Raw genomic sequence first — 21,359 nt, forward strand, 5'->3', positions numbered from 1 at the left:
CTATAAAAAAATAAGAAGAAGAAAAGAAAATTGTTCTGAGCTTAGGCTCAGTCCAACAAGTACACTTATAATCCCCTCACAGTCATCCTGAAAGGCAGGGGTAAAGGTAAATGGACCCCTGACCATTAGGTCCAGTTGTGTCCGACTCTGGGGTTGTGGGGCTCATCTCGCATTACTGGCTGAGGGATCCGGCGTGCAGCTTCCGGGTCATGTGGCCAGCATGACTAAGCCGCTTCTGGCGAACCAGAGCAGCGCATGAAACGGCGTTTACCTTCCCGCTGGAGCGGTACCTATTTATCTACTTGCACTTTGACGTGCTTTCGAACTGCTAGGTGGGCAGGAGCTGGGACCGAGCAACGGGAGCTCACCATGTTGCGGGGTTTCGAACCGCCGACCTTCTGATCAGCAAGCCCTAGGCTCTGTGGTTTAACCCACAGCGCCACCCGCGTCCCTGAAAGGCAGGGGTAGGGGACCCTAAAAAATCCTCGCTGGGTAACTTGCAGGTTCTTGTGCATATCCAGATAAGTACTTATGATCCTGACTAGGTTCAACAGTAGGTTTTCTTAGCGCTGGGTGCCCAGGGTTTTAATTTGGAACAGTCAGCTTGACACTTGTATTCTCTCAAATGCCATTTCCCAGCTACAGCTCTTCTGTGGCACTACAAAGAGTAGTTTCCTTGAAGAAGACTCTCAACAAATCATGCTCTACATCTGGGTGCTGAAAGATACAGGAAGGGTTTCATGTCATGGAAATGCAAAATAATAAATAAATAAAACATATAGCGTGGTTTTAAAAGTTAGAAATCAGAACAACAATTTATTCTGTGTTGCAGGGCTTCAAAGCTGCACAGCGTTTCTCTTCATTCTTCCTACTTGGGAGTTTATACAACGCAAGTGTTGCCTTTGTTTATGCACCGTTTTATTACAATATATATCCTGCTATGCCAGGAACAGATTTAGCAAGTCCTTGTTGAACTTCTATTGATATTTACAAAGGATGCTTTTATATGGTATTAGATGTTCACAGAGTGCATCATATTGATCTAGGAATAAAAAACTGTTTCCCCCCACTATAGCTTGCCTGCCCTTTTTGTGGTATATTGAAATTTGAGGATTTCCTCCCCTACACAAAATTGTACTACTACACAAGACATTTTTTTTTATCCCTGGGTAACTGCTGCTGTTATATTTAGAGAGGAGAGATAATAGCTTGTATACTCCTGGCATCACTTTAAGCAAAAAGTGATGTCTGACATTTAATTCTAAACCATGTCTGACATTTAGTGCTATATTTCAGCGAGAGAGAGAAAACATCACTTATAAAAAGTAATTTTGCACCTTTTCACAATTAGTTTCCGATTGCAAATTGCTAGTGAGCATCACACTGCTATTCTCTAATGGATGAAATTCAGCAACTGACCATATGAGATATTATGATTGTGAAGAATAGGAGACAAGTTCCTGCATTATACATATTTAACTGTAGTTTGTACACTACATTTCAAGAGTTTACAGGCGTACTAAAATAGATCATCTTCCCAAATTATCGCTCTGATTCTTGCCCGAAATAAAATGCAGCATTAGTCAGATGTTGTATGAAGTGAGCAGCTATAGATTTATCAGCAATTTTCCTAGTTTACAGCTGAAAATCCTTTTTTAAAAAAAGATGCACATTAGAGAGGACATTACAATTCACATTTATCCACTTCTGTAAGCTTGGAATTATTTAGGGAAACCATTTTTACCAACACCTTTCCAAGCTTAATGATTTTTTTTTCTGTTTGCACAAACCACAAGTAAGTTTTTCATAAACTACACTGTTGCTGCACAGACATGTTGAGACGTGCTCAACAAATCGCACTGTATTACAGATACAAAGGATAGTGCCCATGATATGGTAAGCATTTGTAGTTGGCAGCTAAATAATGCCAGTTTTAGCCCTTTCAATGGGGGCAAACATGAGAAAGCAAAAAAGATGGCAGTGTGACCCACAGAATGGATTCCTCCCCCACCCCTTTCACAGGCAGGGTCTATATTGTTCTGCTCACTTGTATGGTGCATCCATCTTTGCAAAAGCCAACTTTATGAAATCAGCTAGGTTTCTGTTCATTTTTGAAACGTTTGCTCTGAATGCCAGGCCAGTGGAAATAGAAGGTAAAACACATCAGCAATAGCGATTCCCACCCCTATCCTAGCAACCCTTCCTTCCCCCCAGTGTAGACTTGTACAGCCATCCATCACGCCGACCTGACACCAGGTGCCTTCTTCATTGGGTGCTGATAAATATTTCCTCCCACCCAGAGACACACTAAAGAGTTCGATACTTATTCCGCTGCTTACTGGGAAACACAACACAGTTGTCAGGGCTCCAGAAGCCCCCATCAATAATAATACTCTCTGTGCCCCTGAGCTCCCTTCTCCTCTCTCTCTCTCTCTCTTTCTCTTAACGTCTAAAGCTCTCAGACTGGCTGCTGAAGAAGGAGCCTTCCGTATTAACAACTCCTGGAGGCAGAGAGAGAGAGAGAGATGTGCAGTCTCTTGATCCTGCGCTGCGAAATGTAACCTTAAACTGGCAACTGCTAGTTTGGGGATTTTAGTTTCCTGGAAACCAGGGCTGCGAGCTGCACGTTTTTCCATGAGCTAAGCAACACTTCTTCCCCCAGTAGAGAAGGAAAGGGAGCGCACAAGCCTAGCCGGTCACCATCACCACCACCTGACAGGTGGGCACAGTGCCAAGGAGATTCCACCCCGTTCCATCCTTTCCACTAGGCTAGGGAAGGAAAAGGGGTGGAAGGAGTTGTCTGTCTGCCGTTCCCTTTCTGACAATCCTTTGTCTCCTCTGCCTGCTGGGGCATCTCACCTTCTCCAGAAGCCTCTCCCTCTACCAAGTCAACTTTTCTCCCATCAGACAAATTCCTACAACCCCCCCCCCCCAAAAAAAAAACGGTCCAGCTCACTTGCAAGATAGTTTCTGACAAGACTCGGTCGCCCAAAGACTTTCACCGAACAAGCAGTAGGGGCAGCAAAAGCCCACCACAACAGCTCATTCCAGAGACGTTGGAGGAGCTCTTTTACCAATATTCAAGATTTCCCACAGAAATGATACTACTAGTACTATTCCCTCCTCTCCAACCCTGTGTTGTTGTTTTTTTAAAAAAGGACTCTCTGTAGAAAACAAAGTAGGGATAAGAAGAAATTGGAAAGGGCTTTGTTTGGCTGCAAGCTCTGCATTGCACAGTCATCAAAGTTAAGTGTGAGGGTTGGGGAAGGGAGATGGGGAAAGAGAGAGACGGGAATGGGGATGCTTTTGATATCAGAGTGAGGCCCAGACTTCCTATGTGGACGTGGTGGGCATCTTCATCCATCCTAGGAAGTTGCAGGAGAGAAAGCAATGGAAGCCGAAATTGATGAAGGAAACTGAGAAAGGGGGCACTTTTTTTTTCCTTGGAGGAAAGGGCAGAAAGTGTCGAGGACCTCCCAAGCAGCAAATTCACCTGGGCCACTCTGAGGAGGAAGGACTCGGCCAGAAAGAGAGAGATGATTTGGGAAAGGTTCTGCTCGAGTTCCCCTGGTGTGCTCTAGAGTTGTTTCTGGCAAACGCACCTTTACCTCCGGAAAGGGCGCGCGCTCTCCCTCTCTGGCGCACCTGTGAGGGGAAAAGGGGGCGTGAAACCGCCCCAAAAGATCTCCCGTGCCCCCCCTTTGGAAACGCTCACGAAACTGCCCACCCAAGGAAAAGAAGCCAAGCCGAGCTTCGCCGAGAGCGAGACCAACAGGCGTCGAGTCGAGGCGCAACGCGGGCATTATTTCCCCCCACCCCTTCACACGCCGCCCTCCGACCCCAGGAGCAGAGCGCTCCCACCTACCCACCCCCACCCCGCCCCACTTCTCCTTCCCTCCCTCCCTTCCTTTTACCTGGTGGCTGAAGGGGGCTTCCCAAGAGGCGGCGAGGTTGCAGAAGGAGGAGCAGGAGGAGGTGGTGGCGGCGGCGGCGCTGGAGGAGGAGGAGAGGGAGAAGGCGGCATCTTCGGAGAGCCCGCAGCCAGCCATGCCTCCCTCTCGCTGCCCACGGTGAGAGAGAGAGACGGAGAGACGGAGACGCTCGAGCGGCGCGCGGCACTTGGGCGGGAGAGCCTGGGCGAAACTCTTCGGCGGCGGCGGCGTCCTGGCAGCGCAGGGAGAGGCTGGCGAGCGAGCGAGCGCAGCGGCAACGGCGGGGCTCTCTCTCTGGACGCTCTCCTTCTGGTGTGCGGCTCTTTGGAGAGGCGCCGTCAGGAGCCACCGCCGGAATCACGTGGGCGCGCTCACTCGCCCGCCCGCCCGCCGCCGCTGCTGGGGACACACAGGCTGCGTGTGACCAACAGCCCGGCGCTGCGAAAGCGACACGGGAGAAGCGCCCCGTGCTCGGTGCCCGCTGACGAAGACGAGCCGGGCTCCCTCCTTTGCGGGCGAGCGCGATGCGCAAAAAGGAGGCGGCTGGCCCCAACTGCGCCAAGGGCTGGGGATGCGCGCTTGGGCTGGGGAGGGGAGCCCTTGTCTTCAGGGAAGGAGGGAGGCGGACTTGCCGAGGATCGGGGTGCGCACGAGGGGTGGAGAGAGAGAGAGAGAGAGAGACGAAACAAGCTCAAGTTGGAGAATCTGCCGCCCGCTGGCAGGTTTTCAAGCCCGAGCGCCCGGCTTTTTTTCCTGTTTTTTTTTTTTTTTTCAAACATCAGGTTGCAGCTGGGCGCTGCTGCTGGGAACTTCAGTGCATGTGCAGAGTGCATCTCACTCTCACGCGCGAAAGTGCCTGGTTCCGCTTCTTCTTCCCCCGACCACCACCAAATGACTGAGCACACACAGAGAGAGCCTCTAAGCATGTGCTGAGTTGATTTTGCGCCACCAGAGCTCAGGGCAGCTTAGGCCCGACCCACCTGGCTCTACGCGGTTTCCTGAGCATGCACAGGGCGCCATCCTCAGGAGCGAAACGAGGCTTCGTCCATTCATTCTTTATTGGCATAATTTAAGACAATGGAACCAAAAAGGGGGGGGGGGACAATCCATAAAACACTGGGCTTTATTTCACCTGGATCAAATACCCAGTTTGGCGCGCGCACACACACACACAAGCATGTCGGGCAAAAGCATTCCGGCATTTCAGGGGGTTGGACTAGATGACCCTTGGGGTCCCTTCCGATTCTAGGAAAGGCCAGAGCCGAGGGTGACGCTCGGCGGGTGGCTTCGCGGGATAGATGTCTGAAGCCAACAGACAGAAAACCCTTTCCCCCCCTAAGAGCAACGCATTCTGAGAACATTCTGAGCATGTTCTCGGCGCGTTTCTCGTCTCTGATCCCCTTCATCTCGCCCCCGAGGGATTTAAGGGGGACTCAGACGTGGAGTCCCTCGCCCGAGGGACCTATATGCAGCAGCTGCTAAAGAAAACATGTAAAATAGCCACAGGTTTGGGAAGGAAGACTTTACTCTGCTCCCCTTTCAAAGCTAATAGCGCACAATCCTATCCATGGACGTTCAGAAGCAGGTTCCAGTGCGTTCAGGGGATTTTTATCGTGTCTAATAGGATCGCAGCCTCAGTGGCAGGCATTCTCTTCGGGGCAGAGTTCCTTTCCGAGGATAAACACGCACATCAAAAGAAGAACTTAGCCTCCGAAAGCAGAGAAGACTAAAGGCTTTTCTTCGCGCGACACGCCCCCCCTTAAAATATTATAATAATAGAGCAACAGAGGTCAAGCTCTCTCACTTAAGAGCCTCCCTGCAACCGTTTGGTTTGCAAGCCGGCTTTCTCGTCTTTATTGATAGCACCTGGCCGGCAGTTCATTGCTGTGAAGACAGGCAGCTGAAGGCTCCTGAGAAAGGGGGCGTTCAAAATGAGCTGCTTGTTGCATATGCAGCGTGGCCCTTGTTCTTTCTCCCCACACGCCAAATCTTGAATACAATTACCCAAAGATGGAGCACTCTTCTTTGGTTGCTTCAGAGCCCTCGCCATAGGAAAGCGGCTGCCTTACCTTTTTACTTGGCAAACAATGCGTCTGTTTTCCTGCAAGCATGCACTAAGGTCACAAATCCTGCTTATAACCTTGTGGCTCTCCATCGTTGCTTTTTGATGCACTTTTTTTTTAAGGTGAAAGGTCTAAATAAAGGACATCTACTTTAACAACAACACAAGTAAACATAGCATATAATTAGAAATGATGTATGTAAATATAAAAGGCAATAATTGTTCTGGGAAAACCTAAAGGAATAAAGGCGGCCTGATTATTCACCCTAAGATGCAGCTGGAGAAAGAGGTGGTTTGGTCAAATGGTGAATACTGTAAATATATCAAGGGGCTTCTCTCACACTAACTAGGACTGCAGTCCTATCCACATTTATGCTGAGATAACTCCGATTAAACTCAATGGGGGGGGGGGTTGGCTTCTGAGTAGATATATATACGATTGTGCTGTAATCTTATAAATAAAAATAATGATAATCTGTTCCACTTCTCCTTTAAGCCCCTGTGCTGTCCTGTATACATTCCCATTTCCACGGAGAGGCAAAATGAAGTGTATTTCTTTGCTGCGTGTTGTAATTTTTGAAAGTTCCCTGACAAAAAGTCAATTCCGAATTTTTATTTATTTTTATTTTTTTCATTTTGCTTCTAAAAGCACAGTATTTTAAAATGACAGCCAACATGAACAGCGGCACCCAGCTCCTGTACCAGCTGCAGGTTGGGAACTACAGCTGTGAAACAACAGCCAAGGAAAGGTGATTGCTAAATCTGAGCCCTAATAAATTCTAAGGATTAAAGAAAGAGAGGGTGAGGAATGAGAGAATACCAAGAAGGGCATTTCAAATTTACAATGCATAGAATTGATGATGACCTTCCCGGGGTCATCTAGTCCAACCCCCTACAATGCAGGAATCTCAACTAAAGCGTCCATGACAGATGGCCATCCAACCTCTACTATAAAACCTCTGAAAGCACCCAGCTTATTTTAATATATAGGCCTACATATAATGGAAACACCAAAGCAAAACTCATAACCATAGCTGTCAACTTTTCCCTTTTCTTGCGAGGAATCCTATTCGGAATAAGGGAATTTCCCCTTTAAAAAGGGAAAATTTGACAGCTATGCTCATAAACTCGATTTCTAAAAAAAAAAAAACGCAGTCCCATCCTATCCAATTTTATTTAGACTTCTAAGTACAAGGACTGTAGCCTTAGACACACTCCCTTCTAAATTTCCCTGATAAGCCATTCATCTCCCTGCAATTTCCACACCCCTTTCACTGCTTCATTACCCCACCAAAAAACAGTTTCAACAGCACCCCACATCATTTTCAATTCCCCCCCCCCCAAAAAATGCACACACATATATATGCACACACAAATCCCTGGGTTATCTTTCGGACACACAGCTTGGAAGACCAGAAAACTGGATATTTCTGGGTGAGAGAAACAGCCAAGTTCGTACTCTTGATGCTTCCAGCGCATATTCAAGCTAATACTTTTTGATATTGTTGCATGATCTTATCTGCATATCCTGTCTTCCTCTATTTGGTTTTCTGTTTGTACCTCTAGGATAGGGCATGTTCTAGTTTATGTCGTCCAAGCAGAATTTGCTTTTAAATATGCTGGAGACGTATATATGCCTTTATCCTCCTTTATCCTCCTTCCATTCCCTAATGAACTTGAGTACATCTCTGCTTAACCATGCAAGTTTTACTCGTCTTTTGCCCACAGGTACACGCACCATCTGTGCCGCTGAAGAACATTCCTACCTAAGAAGGTTTGCAACTCCACATTTTTATTTTCTTCACTGCGTATTCCTCTGTATAGCAATAGATTTTACAGCTGAGGAACAAACAAACAAACAAAAAGCTCTTGTGTGTTACATGCTGTGTGGTTCTCTCCCAATTATTTATTTTTTTTGCAAGTAGATTTTGCAGGTTGGTTGTCAGGGGAAAATCAACTTAGCCCTTTCCCTTACACAAAATTACTGAAGTTGCTTAATTGGGTCCCTATAACTTTTCCTCGTAGCATGGAAGGATGACTCAAGATGAAATAGTTACAGGTAGGTAGCCGTGTTGGTCTGCCGTAGTTGAAACAAACATAAAATTCCTTCCAGTAGCACCTTAAAGGTAAAGGGACCCCTGACCATCAGTTCCAGTCATGTCCGACTCTGGGGTTGCAGCGCTCATCTCGCTCTATAGGCTGAAGGAGCTGGCATTTGTCCACAGACGGCTTCTGGGTCATGTGGCCAGCATGACAAAGCCGCTTCTGGCAAACCAGAGCAGCGCACGGAAACGCCGTTTACCTTCCTGCTGGAGCGGTCCCTATTTATCTACTTGCACTTTGACATGCTTTCGAATTGCTAAGTGGGCAGGAGCTAGGACCGAGCACCTTAGAGACCAGCTAAGTTTGTTCTTGGTATGAGCTTTCCTGTGCATGCACACTTCTTTAGATACACTGAAACAGAAGTCGCCAGACCCTTATATATAGGGAGAGGGTGGGGAGGGGTATTACTCAGAAGGGTGGTGGGAATGGGTGATTGGCTAATAGGTGTGGAAAACCTGTTGACGACTGCAATTGGTCTTACAGGAAAAAGCAAGGGATGAGATGGCTAAAAATAGCTTTATCATGTATAATGATAAAAAATAGCTTTATCATGTATAATGTATAATGAGATAATCCAATGTCTCTATTCAGACCAGGTCTCTCCATGGTTTTAAGTTTGGTAATAAACTTAAAACCATGGAGAGACTTGGTCTGAATAGAGACATTGGATTCTTATCTCACTATACACCCTCTCACTATATATAAGGGTCTGGTGACTTCTCTTTCAGTGTATTTGAAGAAGTGTGTATGCACACAAAAGCTCATACCAAGAACAAACTTAGTTGGTCTCTAAGGTGCTACTGGAAGGAATTTTTAAATTTTGTTTCAAGAGATGAAAAGTCACCAAAGAGAGCAGGCTTAACTAGCCTTGTTTGGTGCCTGTGGTTCAGAATGCTTTCAGCCAGTTTCAGCTGGCTTGATAGCTGTGACCGTTCCTGGTAGACCATAATAGTCCATGCCCTAGTAACCTCCCGGTTAGATTACTTCAATGCACTTAAGTGAGAGCTGCCCTTAAAGACAACATGGAAGTTGCAGCTGATATAGAATGCAGTGGTGAAATAGCTTCCAGCCAGTCCCAAAGTTTCAGCTACTGTTGAAGAGCTGTGTGGAGAGAGATCAGAAGATTGGAGAGCAGGAAAAATCAGGCATTTAGAAGTTTTTAGATGCTGCTTCCCACTTTCGTGATTTTTTGCTAACGGACACAGGAGCCTGGAACATCACCCCCACCAATTTCCAGGTGTTAGTTATGACTTATTTGGTACCTAAATATTTTAGGCCAGGCATTTCAAAACTTGCGGAATAATCTAATTAAGTGTGGACTATGTTCATGGGCCTAACCAGGATTTATGTTATGGGAGGCAGGATTTATGTTGGCAGAACCGAGTTATAAGCAAGGCAATTGGACAGTTAGTTAAGTATTTTTATTTATTTACTTGATTGGGTGGGCAACTGCCCCCCTGCTATGTCCACGACTATGTTTTAGCGGAGAAGTCCAGTTACCACATAACGTTTAAGGTGTGATGAGTGTATCAACTAGGTTAGGAGAAGTTTTTTAGGGAAGTTTTTAACCTGTGATATTTTAATATATTTTAATATCTGTTGGAGGCCGCCCAGAGTGGCTGGGGGACCCAGCCAGATGAGCAGGGTACAAATAAATTATTATTATTATTATTATTATTATTATTATTATTATTATTACTCTTCTGGCTGAGATATTCTAAGTTAAAAGAGTTAAGGGGAACACTTGGAAAATGATTTTGTTATATGCCGAATGGGAACAGAAAAGAGGTAAGGACTCACTGGAAAGGCTAGGTTTTGTATCCAATGAAGCCGTTCCATTCACACAGTGAGTTCCGCTTGTGCAGTGGAAGTTTCCTTTCTTCTCCTTCCCCTGCGCACCCCCCAAATCTGTTCTGCACTTGCCCAGACATCAAAGAAGTGTGACTAGCCCAAGGTCACCCAGCAGCTGCATGTGGAGGAGCAGAGACGCGAACCCGGTTCACCAGATTACGAGTCTACCGTTCTTAACCACTACACCACACTGGCTCTCATTGCTGCCAGTGCTGTCCCCGTCTTCAGTTTTTGGCTGCATCTTTGGCTAACCCAAAGCGAAGTCCGTATCAGGATCTCTCTCCCTCGGTGGAGCCTGCCGCCTGAGGTGGATCGCCTCACACTGCCTCATTGATGTGGTGGCCATGCTGGGGCAGCAAGCTAGCTTGGGGACTGCAGGGCGGACTAATGGCATGCCTTTCCAGCCCCTTTCTGTCCTTCAGGATTTGACGCCTTAGGCAGCTGCCTCATTCTGTCTCACGGTAGGGCCGGCCCTGCCTCAACCTTCTGGAGAAGATGGTAGAAGAGGGGAAATTCTGTTGTACAAGGAGAAGTCACTGTATGGACAGAAAAACTTCATTGGACACAACCCAAGACCATATTTAGAAGACAAATCTATTAAAATTTGTGCAAGCGCTGTTCTCATAGGCATTCTACTCATCTAAGGCATGATATTTCTCTCAAAGGGTATGTCTGTTATTTAACATAAAAGCCAAGATCTTTCATTTTCTCCAACCCTGCTGAGCGCACAGAAACATATTTAGCCTTTAGTATAAATCTGGTGCTCTTCAAATATCAGAATCTTAAGTGTTGCAGGAGAAATGGAAACATGCATTTGTATCTAATACAAAATGTCACCAATGCGTTGTTGAAAGCAGCTGATCAATACTCACTATTCAGCTGAATAGCAACATATGAATTGCTCTTGACTGAAAATTAAGGTGGTGGGAAGCAAACAAGTAACGGAAACATTCTTAGAAAGCAAATTGAAAACTGCCAAGAGATAAGAGAAGAAGATAAATGGATTTTGTTGCTGTCGTCGTTCTTTCAAGGTACATAAAGATCTCTTTGGATTCTACATGATCAAGTGTGCAGCTGGATAAACGTCTTGTCTGTTCAAGTGGAAGCAAACATGGATGAGTCTAATAACCTACCCATAATAAGAAACTTTCAACATTACTGTGGTTATTAAAATGAAGTGATAATTGAATGCCCTCCTCAGGCCTTTCAACAGCTCTTCTCCATCAGCGTAATTGATGGTTAGTCTTTTGCACCCCAATAAATGGCAAAAATGAACAATTATGCCATTAAAGCAGACTTGCAGTCAAAGCCTCGAATCGCATTACTAAAGCGGCAACCCTTTATATGGTAGCAAAATAGCATGCTTTACTGTTAAAAATATGTATTAAAGTGCCCTCCAGACAGGAAGTATATCAGAAGTCTAAATCCACACTAAAGTTCCTGTTAAAATAAGCAGGGTGGATCCATGAGAAAATGTGTACCGTATATTTTTTGGTGACATTATATATGAGGAAGTAGTGACCCCAAATATATGTAAAAGTTCACCTTGCCCAGAAAAGATGCACAGCACCCGAGTCCCCAAAATTTCCTACCTCCCCAAGACCACTGTTCCTTCCCAGACCACCATCCAAATGGACTTTCTATACTTGGGCTCTGCAAACGGAATGGGCTGTGATCGGGGAAGGATAACAATATGGTCCAAAATTGCTCCCTCAGCACACAAAAGGCCTTTCATATTAACTTTCTAGTAGTGGAGGTAGTACCAGCAGCAGGAGTAATCGTACTGTAGCTCAAGAGTCTTAGTGAACCCATCACATTAATGTGATGGCCAGCTTTCTATTTAACGGTAAAGGTAAAGGTAAAGGTACCCCTGACCATCAGGTCCAGTCGTGTCCGACTCTGGGGTTGCGGCGCTCACCTCGCTCTATAGGCCAAGGGAGCCGGCGTTTGTCCGCAGACAGCTTCCAGGTCATGTGGCCAGCATGACAAAGCCGCTTCTGGCGAACCAGAGCAGTGCACGGAAACGCTGTTTACCTTCCCGCCGGAGCGGTCCCTATTGATCTACTTACACTTTACGTGCTTTCGAACTGCTAGGTGGGCAGGAGCTGGGACCGAGCAACGGGAGCTCACCCCGTCGCAGGGATTCGAACCGCCGACCTTCTGATCAGCTAGCCCTAGGTTCTGTGGTTTAGCCCACAGCGCCACCTGGGTCCCTTTCATATTTAACGGTATTTAATGGTAATATTTAACGGTAATAATTATTAAAATAAAACCCTGGTTAATTGCTTGATTTTGGTAATCCACGAATCAATTTGTCATTTGCCTAAGCAACTACTGAAAACTACTAAAAGATAGAGGACACACCGGTAGGGTTACTGCCAAATTGCATAATAATATTAATAATATGCCACCCATCTGACTGGGTTGCCCCAGCCACTCTGCTTATGTTTTCTGGTTCAGTTGAGGCAGGAATGTTATAGAAAGCAGGATGATACTGCAGTGGCCTTTCATTTTAATGAGACTCATCACCACCCGGCCTGAAGTTCACCAAAAATACACGGGACTGCTGAAGACTACGCCCTCCATGGTAGGAATGGGATAATCGGAGGAGCATGGGATGATGGACAAGACTCAACTCATGCCATGCAGACTACAGCATGCATAGGACACCTAAATGCCTTCATTCATGTCCACAGCCTTGAATGCACATCACGGAAACTGTAGCTCCTGCTGCCCAGGGCAACAGACGTATACAGAAGTATTTTTGGTCTGCATGCACACAAGCAAGGTATGCTGGCTCTCTGGATTTCCATTAGTAGCCCCAGCCTGTTTAGTCCTCCAAATTGCGATCAAATGACAAGTATCTGAAAGCATCAATTATATAGACAACTCATTTCGGTGGACGCATCCTAATTTATTCAGGGTTTTTAAAAAGTACCCTACGACATAACCTACAAACATATGTGTTTTAACCTTGTGTCGTGAGATCTTAACATATCGGAAGGGCCCATGAAAAGGAAAAACAACTTTATGTGAACTAGATCATTCTGAGGTCTGAATGTCAAAAAGCAGGTTTCAAGTTGTAGCATTTTAAACTGCTTTTGATGAATTTTGATGTTGAAAAAAACAAGCATCTCTGGAGAGCCGGAAAGGTTGACATGCAAGAGGGTAAAACCCATTTACCAATATAAAATGAGAAGCTGTTTATATCACTCAGTTGAAAATGTGAATTGACGAAAGCGTTTATGAAATAGGCAGGTACACAGGGAACTCTTTACTGCATAAAGCCTAGTAATTGCAGGATGGTTAAAGTGTGTATTTGTGCTGCTTTGAGCAGTGAGGTTAGGAAGAGGAACACAAGAACAGAAACAGAATTCAAATGTAAAGCAAAGGCATGCATGCTTCACATAAAAAGCATTAACACAAAAACAGACAGTAGAGAACCATAAGAGGTAGTCTAGGGTACAAATGAATTGGTTTAATTTAGATTAATCAGCTAAAACTTTAATTGCTGGATCTTAAGAGTGAACACTTATTGAAACTATTTCAGTTCCTCTGTACTGCTGTAATAAGTGAATGAATTTTACAAGTATCATAGGTAGCCTTCTATGCATGTGTTAAAGGTTATGTTTTCACACCTCCTTCTTAAGCATCTCAAGCATACTGGCATTGAGGTTGGGATAATATTCAGTGCAATCCTAATTTGGAAGGAGGATCCCAGGCAATGTAGGGTTGCAGTCTCAACTGGGTAAAAGGCAGATCAATATTCAACTTTTTAAAACCTGGCTGGCAGCTTTAAATATTTATTACTAGCATTAATCAGATGTTTCGCCATTTGCATCTCTAGCGAGGCACTTGTTGCATATGCATTATTGTGAAGTCAAAATTTTTACTTTGAACATAAACACACATCATAGAAAGTGCTCTCCCAAGGAAAAAAAAAGACCTGAAAGCTGTGGACAGAATTGCGCACAGTTGCACTGTATGCAATCAAAATTGGTACCTATTTATAGCATGGACAATTATAATTCGTAGCTTTCCAAACCATGGACGCTAAAAGTCACATTCCCACTAGAAACAAACAAAAATTAGATGCATGAGTGAAAAACAGCTGAGGACGCAGGCTATTAAATATATGACTGAGATGTTCAAAGGAGGAAATGTTGGTTTACAAACTTTTCCTAACCCTTCCAAGTCTCCTTAAATTTAGTCCAATCTAATCTAAAGAACAGTTTCAAAAACCAGGCTTCCAAGCTTGAACATTTATACTGGAGACTCTTTAATGGTAGACAGGTTTTCCCCTTATTAGTGAGTTCTCTCACTGGAGGGCCACTAGATGTGCTCAACGGCGCCCTCTCAGGTTGTCTCATTACTCCTTGTGAACCAGTGGCTCGGTCAAGGCTCTGCAACATTCTCCATACAGAAATGTTGAAAACTGATGGGAAAGTTGGAACAAAGTCAGATATAGCCTATGGGCTAGCCTGGTAATATGAAAAAGTTTATCATACAATGTGGCTCTTCTAGACTAAAAACAACAACAAAAGCACCCGATTTCATACACCCACATTTCAAAAGTTCAGTTGCCTATGCTTGTTCTACCTAAGCAAAACCGAAATATTTTATATAGTATTTCATATATAATACATAAATATATTGCTGGGGGCAAGCATTTACTCATCATTAATTGTGTATACAGAAGGAAAGAAGGTTGGACCTTCTTTGCATCTTCTCCAAGTTCAGTCCATTGCAAAAGGAAGTGGAGAATCAAAGCCATCTGGACCATGCACATAAGTCCAAGGATCAGCCCCCTCTCATCATCAGATACTAGAACACGTAACACTTATTTGAAGAGAGGAAATTGTTTTATGCATAGAACGTATTTCCATAGGCATTTCAGAACAGGAAGCCCAGATTTTTTTTTATTAGACAAACTTGTCCACTGACAGTTAACATCCAAACTTCTTATTAAAAGCGACAGCGAGTTTTGAAAATAAATAAATCTGAATTTCTGAAGCAAAACAGGTCTGTGTTTTGGTTATTAAAGATGCTCCCCAAAACAGCGTTTTACAGGTTTGCTCCTTAAGAATGCACCGAAACATTGCCTAAGGGTGACTAGTGAAGATGCCCGAGTGCTAGGATAGTGCCTGACATCTCCACTACCTGGAGGTGCATCCCGGGGGGGGGGGGGGGGATCCTTGAATCTTGACTATTTTCACACACTAGCAACACATCTTGTAGAATTCTATCCGTTATGTTTTATCTGCAGAATCTGGATGAATTTAGGATCCAAAAAAGTTGTACTGAAAAATACTACTTTTGAGCCGTCTGGCCCCAAATAGGCAGCTAGGCATTCCGTTTTGGCGACTGTAACCCTGGTTTAAGGAAACATTTGGCACGTAGCTTATATATCTGAGTTTCTAACACTGGTTGCAAGTTTATAGCTCTTTTTTTAAATAGTCGGGCAGTTGGCATGGGATAACATGGGATACACAATAATAGCAGGCATCCCCAACCTGCGGCCCGCCAGATGTTTTGGCCTACAACTCCCATGATCCCCTGTTAACAGAACCAGTGGTCAAGGATGATGGGAACTGTAGTCCAAAACATCTGGAGGGTCGAAGGCTGGGGGTGCCTGCACAATAGCAGGCTAGCATTGTTCTATACATAAGAACAAATCTTACTTATCAGACATATCTGAAAACTATGTTCAATAGATTGAAAGATTTCAACCTGAATGTGTCATCAACATTTCTTCACCAAGGGCACAGAAACAGTAAGTTACTTTGCCAAAACGTTAGTATAAATAGACTTTATTGAAGTCAGTACCTCTGTACTGAAGCTGAAGATTGTGTCTACATAAGCATGTTGTAACATTTCACAACTTCTAAAAGGAATGTCAACAATTACAACGATCATGCATGCCATGGTCGATAATCACATTTTAGAAGCATTTTCAACCATTTCTAAAGAAATGCTTATAACATTGTTATATATTTATATTTATATAGAGAACTACTTTCAATAAACTGCAAAACATTGATCAGCTTTTCCAGTATGAGCTACAGTGTGAACACAAAAGGGAGGCATACGCGTTTAATTTATGAAATCAGAATGGAATATTTACTGTAAAGAAAAATTAAAAAGCTTTCAAATAAAGGCCATTATTGAACCAAAGCAAAGAGCACAACTTGGAACTTAAGAGTTCATTTATTGTTTAAAGCTGTCCACTTGAGCAACTTCAATTCAAATAATAAATTCAGTACTGCGAGTATTCCTTGGACTGAAGTTTGGCAATGATGCGGTCCAACTGTCTCTTTGCTTCACACTGTGGGAAATTGCTCATGTCATAATATTGAGGGGCAATTTTCACCAACCTGCCAAAGAAAGAAAGATTTGTCACTTGTGCACAGATCTGAATATCATGCAGGCGATAGCAGTGGCCCAATTAGTATCTACTTATGATAATTAGATTATCAATCTCCTTAATAATGCCTGGAAATATGGAAATCCAGTTTATGTATTAAAAAGAAGCATGCTACTGAAAGGATCATTTCAAAATAAAAGGCATCTCCAATCAGTAAATATACCTACTACTCTGAAACTTACAAAATTCAAACAATCAAAACAAAAAGCTTGTAACACGCATTGATTGTCAGGAGGGTTTTTAAAAATCTTGTGCATATGTAATATGAAGAAAGCCATTTTTACCATTCTTTAATATGAAAAGCCAACTTTTATTGACTTGGAGTAATATGAAAGTTGGAGACAATATTTGGATACTTCAACCAAAAGTCAATTATGTAGTTGTAAACCTTGTAGACATTAGTTATCAACAGCTAGATTAAATAATAGATAAGAGTACTGCATCACAGAAGGAATCTCTGACTGTAAGCCAAGTTCCAGGCAATAATACAAATGCATGATGAAAATATATAGGAACAATGACTCTGCATTCAGACGTTTTAGAACTGACAGGAACAAACATTATGGCTACACTAGAAAGCAAAGGGGCGTGCTGCAGGGCCTTTAACGGAACAAGGACTTCTTTCTATTCCTTTTTTCACATTTGGGGCTGAAATTACGAGCATCAACCTTCAAAGTGATTTATCAAAAAGTCTCGGTATTGTCAAATTCTATGAGCTGGTTTAGATGCAATATTGCCGACCCTTGAAAACACAGCTGGAGAATTGAGAATGCACCTCAAGCGTTCATGCTCCCTTCTGTAAAGCACTCAAATTTCCACCCTGACTTCCTGGTTTTATAATCTGCCATTACTGGAACCATGTACAAACCACCATTTCCAGTTCCGGTTTGCAGGCAGACTACCATTTGTACAATTCAGATGTAAGCAGGATGGGTAACTGCAAGCCCAAGCTGATGATGACGATAACCTCTCAGTGAATCTAATAGCAGAGATCATTTCTGCTATTTCTCGCCTAAGGAAAAAGACCATAGCTGATGGTGGAGCGCATGCTTTGCATGCAAAAGTTTCCAGGTTAAGTCCCTGGAATCTCCAAACAAGAGCTGGAAAAGGTTCCTGCAAGAAACCCAGGAAAGCTGCTGCAATACTGAGAAAGATGGACCAGTGGTCTGACCCAATCTAAGGCAACATCCTAGGTGCAGCTACGAAAGAAACGAGGATAATAAATAGGGGGAAATGAAAGAGGCATTATTTAAAGAAGCAGACGCAGAAGTGACAAGTGAGTCTATTTCTAAGCTTCCATTCCCTTCTGGATCTTTCTGCAACATGAACTCTTCCACAGGGACCAGACTATCTATCAAAGCAGAACACACGTCTTGTTACCATTGCTTTTTTCAAAGGAGATTTGGCCGCTATTCAACTGTTAAGTCGAAATTCCGTATGTCTTCAAGTATTAATTATCAACCCAATTCAAAATTGCATGTGCAAAAGGTAGCATGCATGTGGCTACTGACAGAACATTAAACAAATAGGAAAATAGCAATATGGAAATATTTGTAAATGTAAAAAGGGGGGAGGGGCACTTGCAGGTGCAATGCGAGCTTGTCCCTTAACTAGAATTAAAAGGAGTGGACTGCACGATTGTACACTTGCTCTCTTCTGTTAACACCACCACCACTTTCAGCATGGTTTGCTTACGTGTCTCAACACCCTTAACTACTGTGAGAAAAGCTGGCAGTGTTTTAAATCAAGCTCTGAAATTCAGAAACTCTCCCCAGCTCCCATTATTTGTAGCAACAAGAGTACAGTACAAGCACTCCTCAATACAAGTTTCTTTTTTAAAACCTGCTTGCTCGCTCACTTCTGCAAAAGACAAAAGGAACCTAACTTCTGTTTACAGCATAAAGGCCGTGCTTTCCATCTTCCAGGTAGGCGAATGTATAAAACCAGTCATTTGAACAAGGAAAAAGAGACAACAGAAGTTTTTTTGTAAGCATAATTGAAACTGAAGATCCAGAAAGGAGATGTTTCAAGGAAGGTTTTTAATTAGTGTTGTTAGTGGCCTAGGGCTCCAAAATCCTTTTAGTTTTTCCTTACAGCTCTCAGGAAACTTTCATAAAAACATACATGAAAATGTACTTTTAAAATGAGTAAATGTATTGAGAGAGAGAGAGACACATAATAAGAGACAGTTTTGAAGAAGGTGGCTTACCATTCTGGCTTGATGTCTGTACAAGTGCGGATGTAGTTCTTCGTGGTAAGAACAAATTCGTTGTAAAGCACCCACTCAGGCTTGTGATCAAGAACTGTGGAAGGATGCAACTGCACTACCTGGTTGTCCTTCACTGTTAGATAGTGTCCTGTCCGTTCCAAATGTGCCACCTATATTAACAACATTCACACTCACGTCAGAAATGTGATGCCTGCTGTGCTTTTTCCACGATACTCTTGGAAAATATGGAAAAAAAGGTGCTGCACTTGGCTGTTCTTACGCCAGTTACTCTCTATCAAAGCTTAGCCACCTCAAACCCCAACCGTGCAGCAAACTTCAAACCCATACATGGCAACAGGGCATTTTCCAGCCTTGGAACACAGGCCTGAATTCTGGACAAATTAAAAAATCTCCTAAAATAATTGGAAATGTGAAATTATAATATGAAGACAATCTGAAATGTAATGCTATTTAGAGTCTAAAGCAGCACATATTTGTAACAACAATTAAAAGCGGGGGATGAAAATATCAGCAATAGAATTAAGCATTAGAAAACAGAGATGCAACCCTTGTAATCAGCCAAAAGAGTGAAATAATTCTGTGCAAGGCAGATCTGCCAGTTGCCCCAATCCAGAATCTCAGGTATATTCTTAAGGGTTGGATCTATAAACGTGTCCCGTTCATACAACAGCTTTTGCTTGTACAACAGAGTTCCTCTCCTTACATGTCCCCACCCAATTCTGCTCTGGGAGATTAATGGTGACCCCCAGGAACAGAAGAAGTCCTTGTACAAATGGGACAATCCCTTGCTTTTAAACTCCCTGTAACTGGGTTAGATATAATCTGCATTCTATTAAAATGGTAGCTCATATTATGGCTTTAACTCATTATAAACCACTTGTAGGCTTCCCACGGGTGTCTGGTGGGTCACTGTGAGAACAGGAATGTAGACTTCTGGGCCTTTGGTCTGATCCAGAAGGGCTGTTCTTATGTTCTTGAGTGACCACTTTTAAAATACAATCTGCTTTCATTCACTATGGCGCAACCTGTACTTAATAAAGTAGGGATCCGGCTATTCCACAACAGTTTAGTTGTAGAGTATAGGTCAAAACTTAAGCAAACATTAAACCAAAGCACCCAGCTATAATAATTTACCCATATATAACATATCATTGGAACTCCCCCACCCCACCCCGGTCGGTCACATTTCTAAAAGTATGCAGTTTAAAAGCCAGCCTGTTTTTATAATCTCTTAAATCTTTCATTAAACAAAGTATGTATATTTATTTTAAAAATTAGTATCTACTCTGCAAGGAGGCAACTACCAGAGGCAAAAACTAACCAGCATAGTGCCACCAATGTAAAGAACTGCATGAGGAAAGAGACAGGTCCCAATCCTAAGGAACTTCACAGTCTCTATTTTAAAAGATAGAGAGAGGGGTACTTTTCAAAATGTGCAGTTTCAGAATTTCCCTATGCTATCTGTCTGTCTGCCTGTCAGAGTTTCCCAATAATCAGGTTGTATAAATCATAGCTAAATACTAAACACATTTTTAATCATTTCGAAGGGGTGCAGAATTGCAGATTTCCGTGTATTTTATATGCAACATACCTGCATGAAGTAACCAGTAACCAAAGCCTTCCTAATATTGATGTAATAGTCCCTGCTTGTGAAGTCTGTGCTTCTACGCGGCAAATTAAATCTGTCCATGATTCGTGACAGCTGTTGGCGTACATTGTCTGCAGACATCAGGGACCTGTAGTTAATGAAGTTGTCATAACACCACTGAACCGATTCATGATCTGCAATGTTAAAAAAAAAGTCATGAATCATCTAAAAATGAACATTTTACCAAATTAAAACAAGTACACAAAGAGAAACCAGCTGAATGGTCAACGCACTGAACCGATTAAAAAACCGAATGACACTGTTTTATTTAAACAGCAACTGCTACACCTTTTCAGCTGCTCTTAATTTGCGTCCGCAGTCGGTAAATAAGATTACAAAGACAAGTGGACAAGAACTGCAGTGGCTAGAATTGGGGGGGGGGGGTTGGAACCGCAAAGAAAATAAAGAATACTGAATTGCTAAGTTTTTCAAAAATTAGCTCAAGGAGATAATAGGAAATCTGATGGGAGAAAAGGTTAACAGTAGAAAGTCATTATAGCATGTCTCATTTCTAGATTTTGTCATACCATATATGAACAAACTAGCTGTTTTCAGGCTAAGGAGTGGCTGACAGCTGCTACTTTCTAGGAAAAAATTGTCTAAAGAACATTTATTCTGATCCATTAGCACATAGGCAGAGCAGTTGGATTTATGCAATCCTAGTCCTTTCTAAAGGTAGCTTAGAAAACCGTGCATTTGCAAATGCATGCAATCACCCAGTTAGTACTATTTCAACTTTCTAAAGAGGGCTACATGCACACAACCTTGGCTTGTTGGATTACCAGTGGAATTGCATGGGAGAATATCCCTCTTCAGTTATTCTTTCAGAAACAAGCACACACCATTGCATTGCACTGAGAGCCTGTTGGATGAGTCTGCTGCATTCCTGCAGGCTCCCTACACAATTTAGAACCCTAATCTTTCATGTGGAGAATTCCACTTTCCAAAAGGTGGAAGGCAATGAATGAAGCTGGTGATGGCCATACGACAGAGAAGGAGGGCCAACTCTCCCCCTCTCACTCTAATCACACAAGGTTTGAATGCACAAAGAGGAAGATCCCACATAAGTAAACGCAAGCATTAAGTACCATGAAGCTTGAGGAATACTG

At 43.2% G+C, this 21,359-nt stretch overlaps 2 protein-coding genes across 3 annotated transcripts in view; both read right to left on the minus strand.

The window, feature by feature from the left end:
• The window catches only part of PPARGC1A (PPARG coactivator 1 alpha), a 625,371-nt gene extending 621,281 nt beyond the window's left edge, over positions 1-4,090 (minus strand). The window contains exon 1 of one of the 2 annotated variants that reach the window (XM_033160824.1): positions 3,915-4,090. In XM_033160824.1, coding sequence (XP_033016715.1) covers positions 3,915-4,049 — 135 coding nt within the window. In that variant the 5' untranslated portion in view covers positions 4,050-4,090. The remainder of the gene's footprint in view (positions 1-3,914) is intronic. The other variant, XM_033160823.1, reaches the window with a different exon arrangement.
• An 11,652-nt stretch (positions 4,091-15,742) lies between these two features.
• DHX15 (DEAH-box helicase 15) overlaps positions 15,743-21,359 on the minus strand; it is a 46,747-nt gene continuing 41,130 nt past the window's right edge. The window contains exons 12-14 of the mRNA XM_033160866.1: positions 20,194-20,384; positions 18,582-18,751; positions 15,743-16,322 (exon numbers count right to left, since the gene is read on the minus strand). Of these exons, the coding sequence (XP_033016757.1) occupies positions 16,205-16,322; positions 18,582-18,751; positions 20,194-20,384 (479 nt within the window). The 3' untranslated portion in view covers positions 15,743-16,204. The remainder of the gene's footprint in view (positions 16,323-18,581; positions 18,752-20,193; positions 20,385-21,359) is intronic.

The sequence above is a fragment of the Lacerta agilis genome, chromosome 9 (assembly GCF_009819535.1).
Source record: "Lacerta agilis isolate rLacAgi1 chromosome 9, rLacAgi1.pri, whole genome shotgun sequence".
Lineage (NCBI taxonomy): Eukaryota > Metazoa > Chordata > Lepidosauria > Squamata > Lacertidae > Lacerta > Lacerta agilis.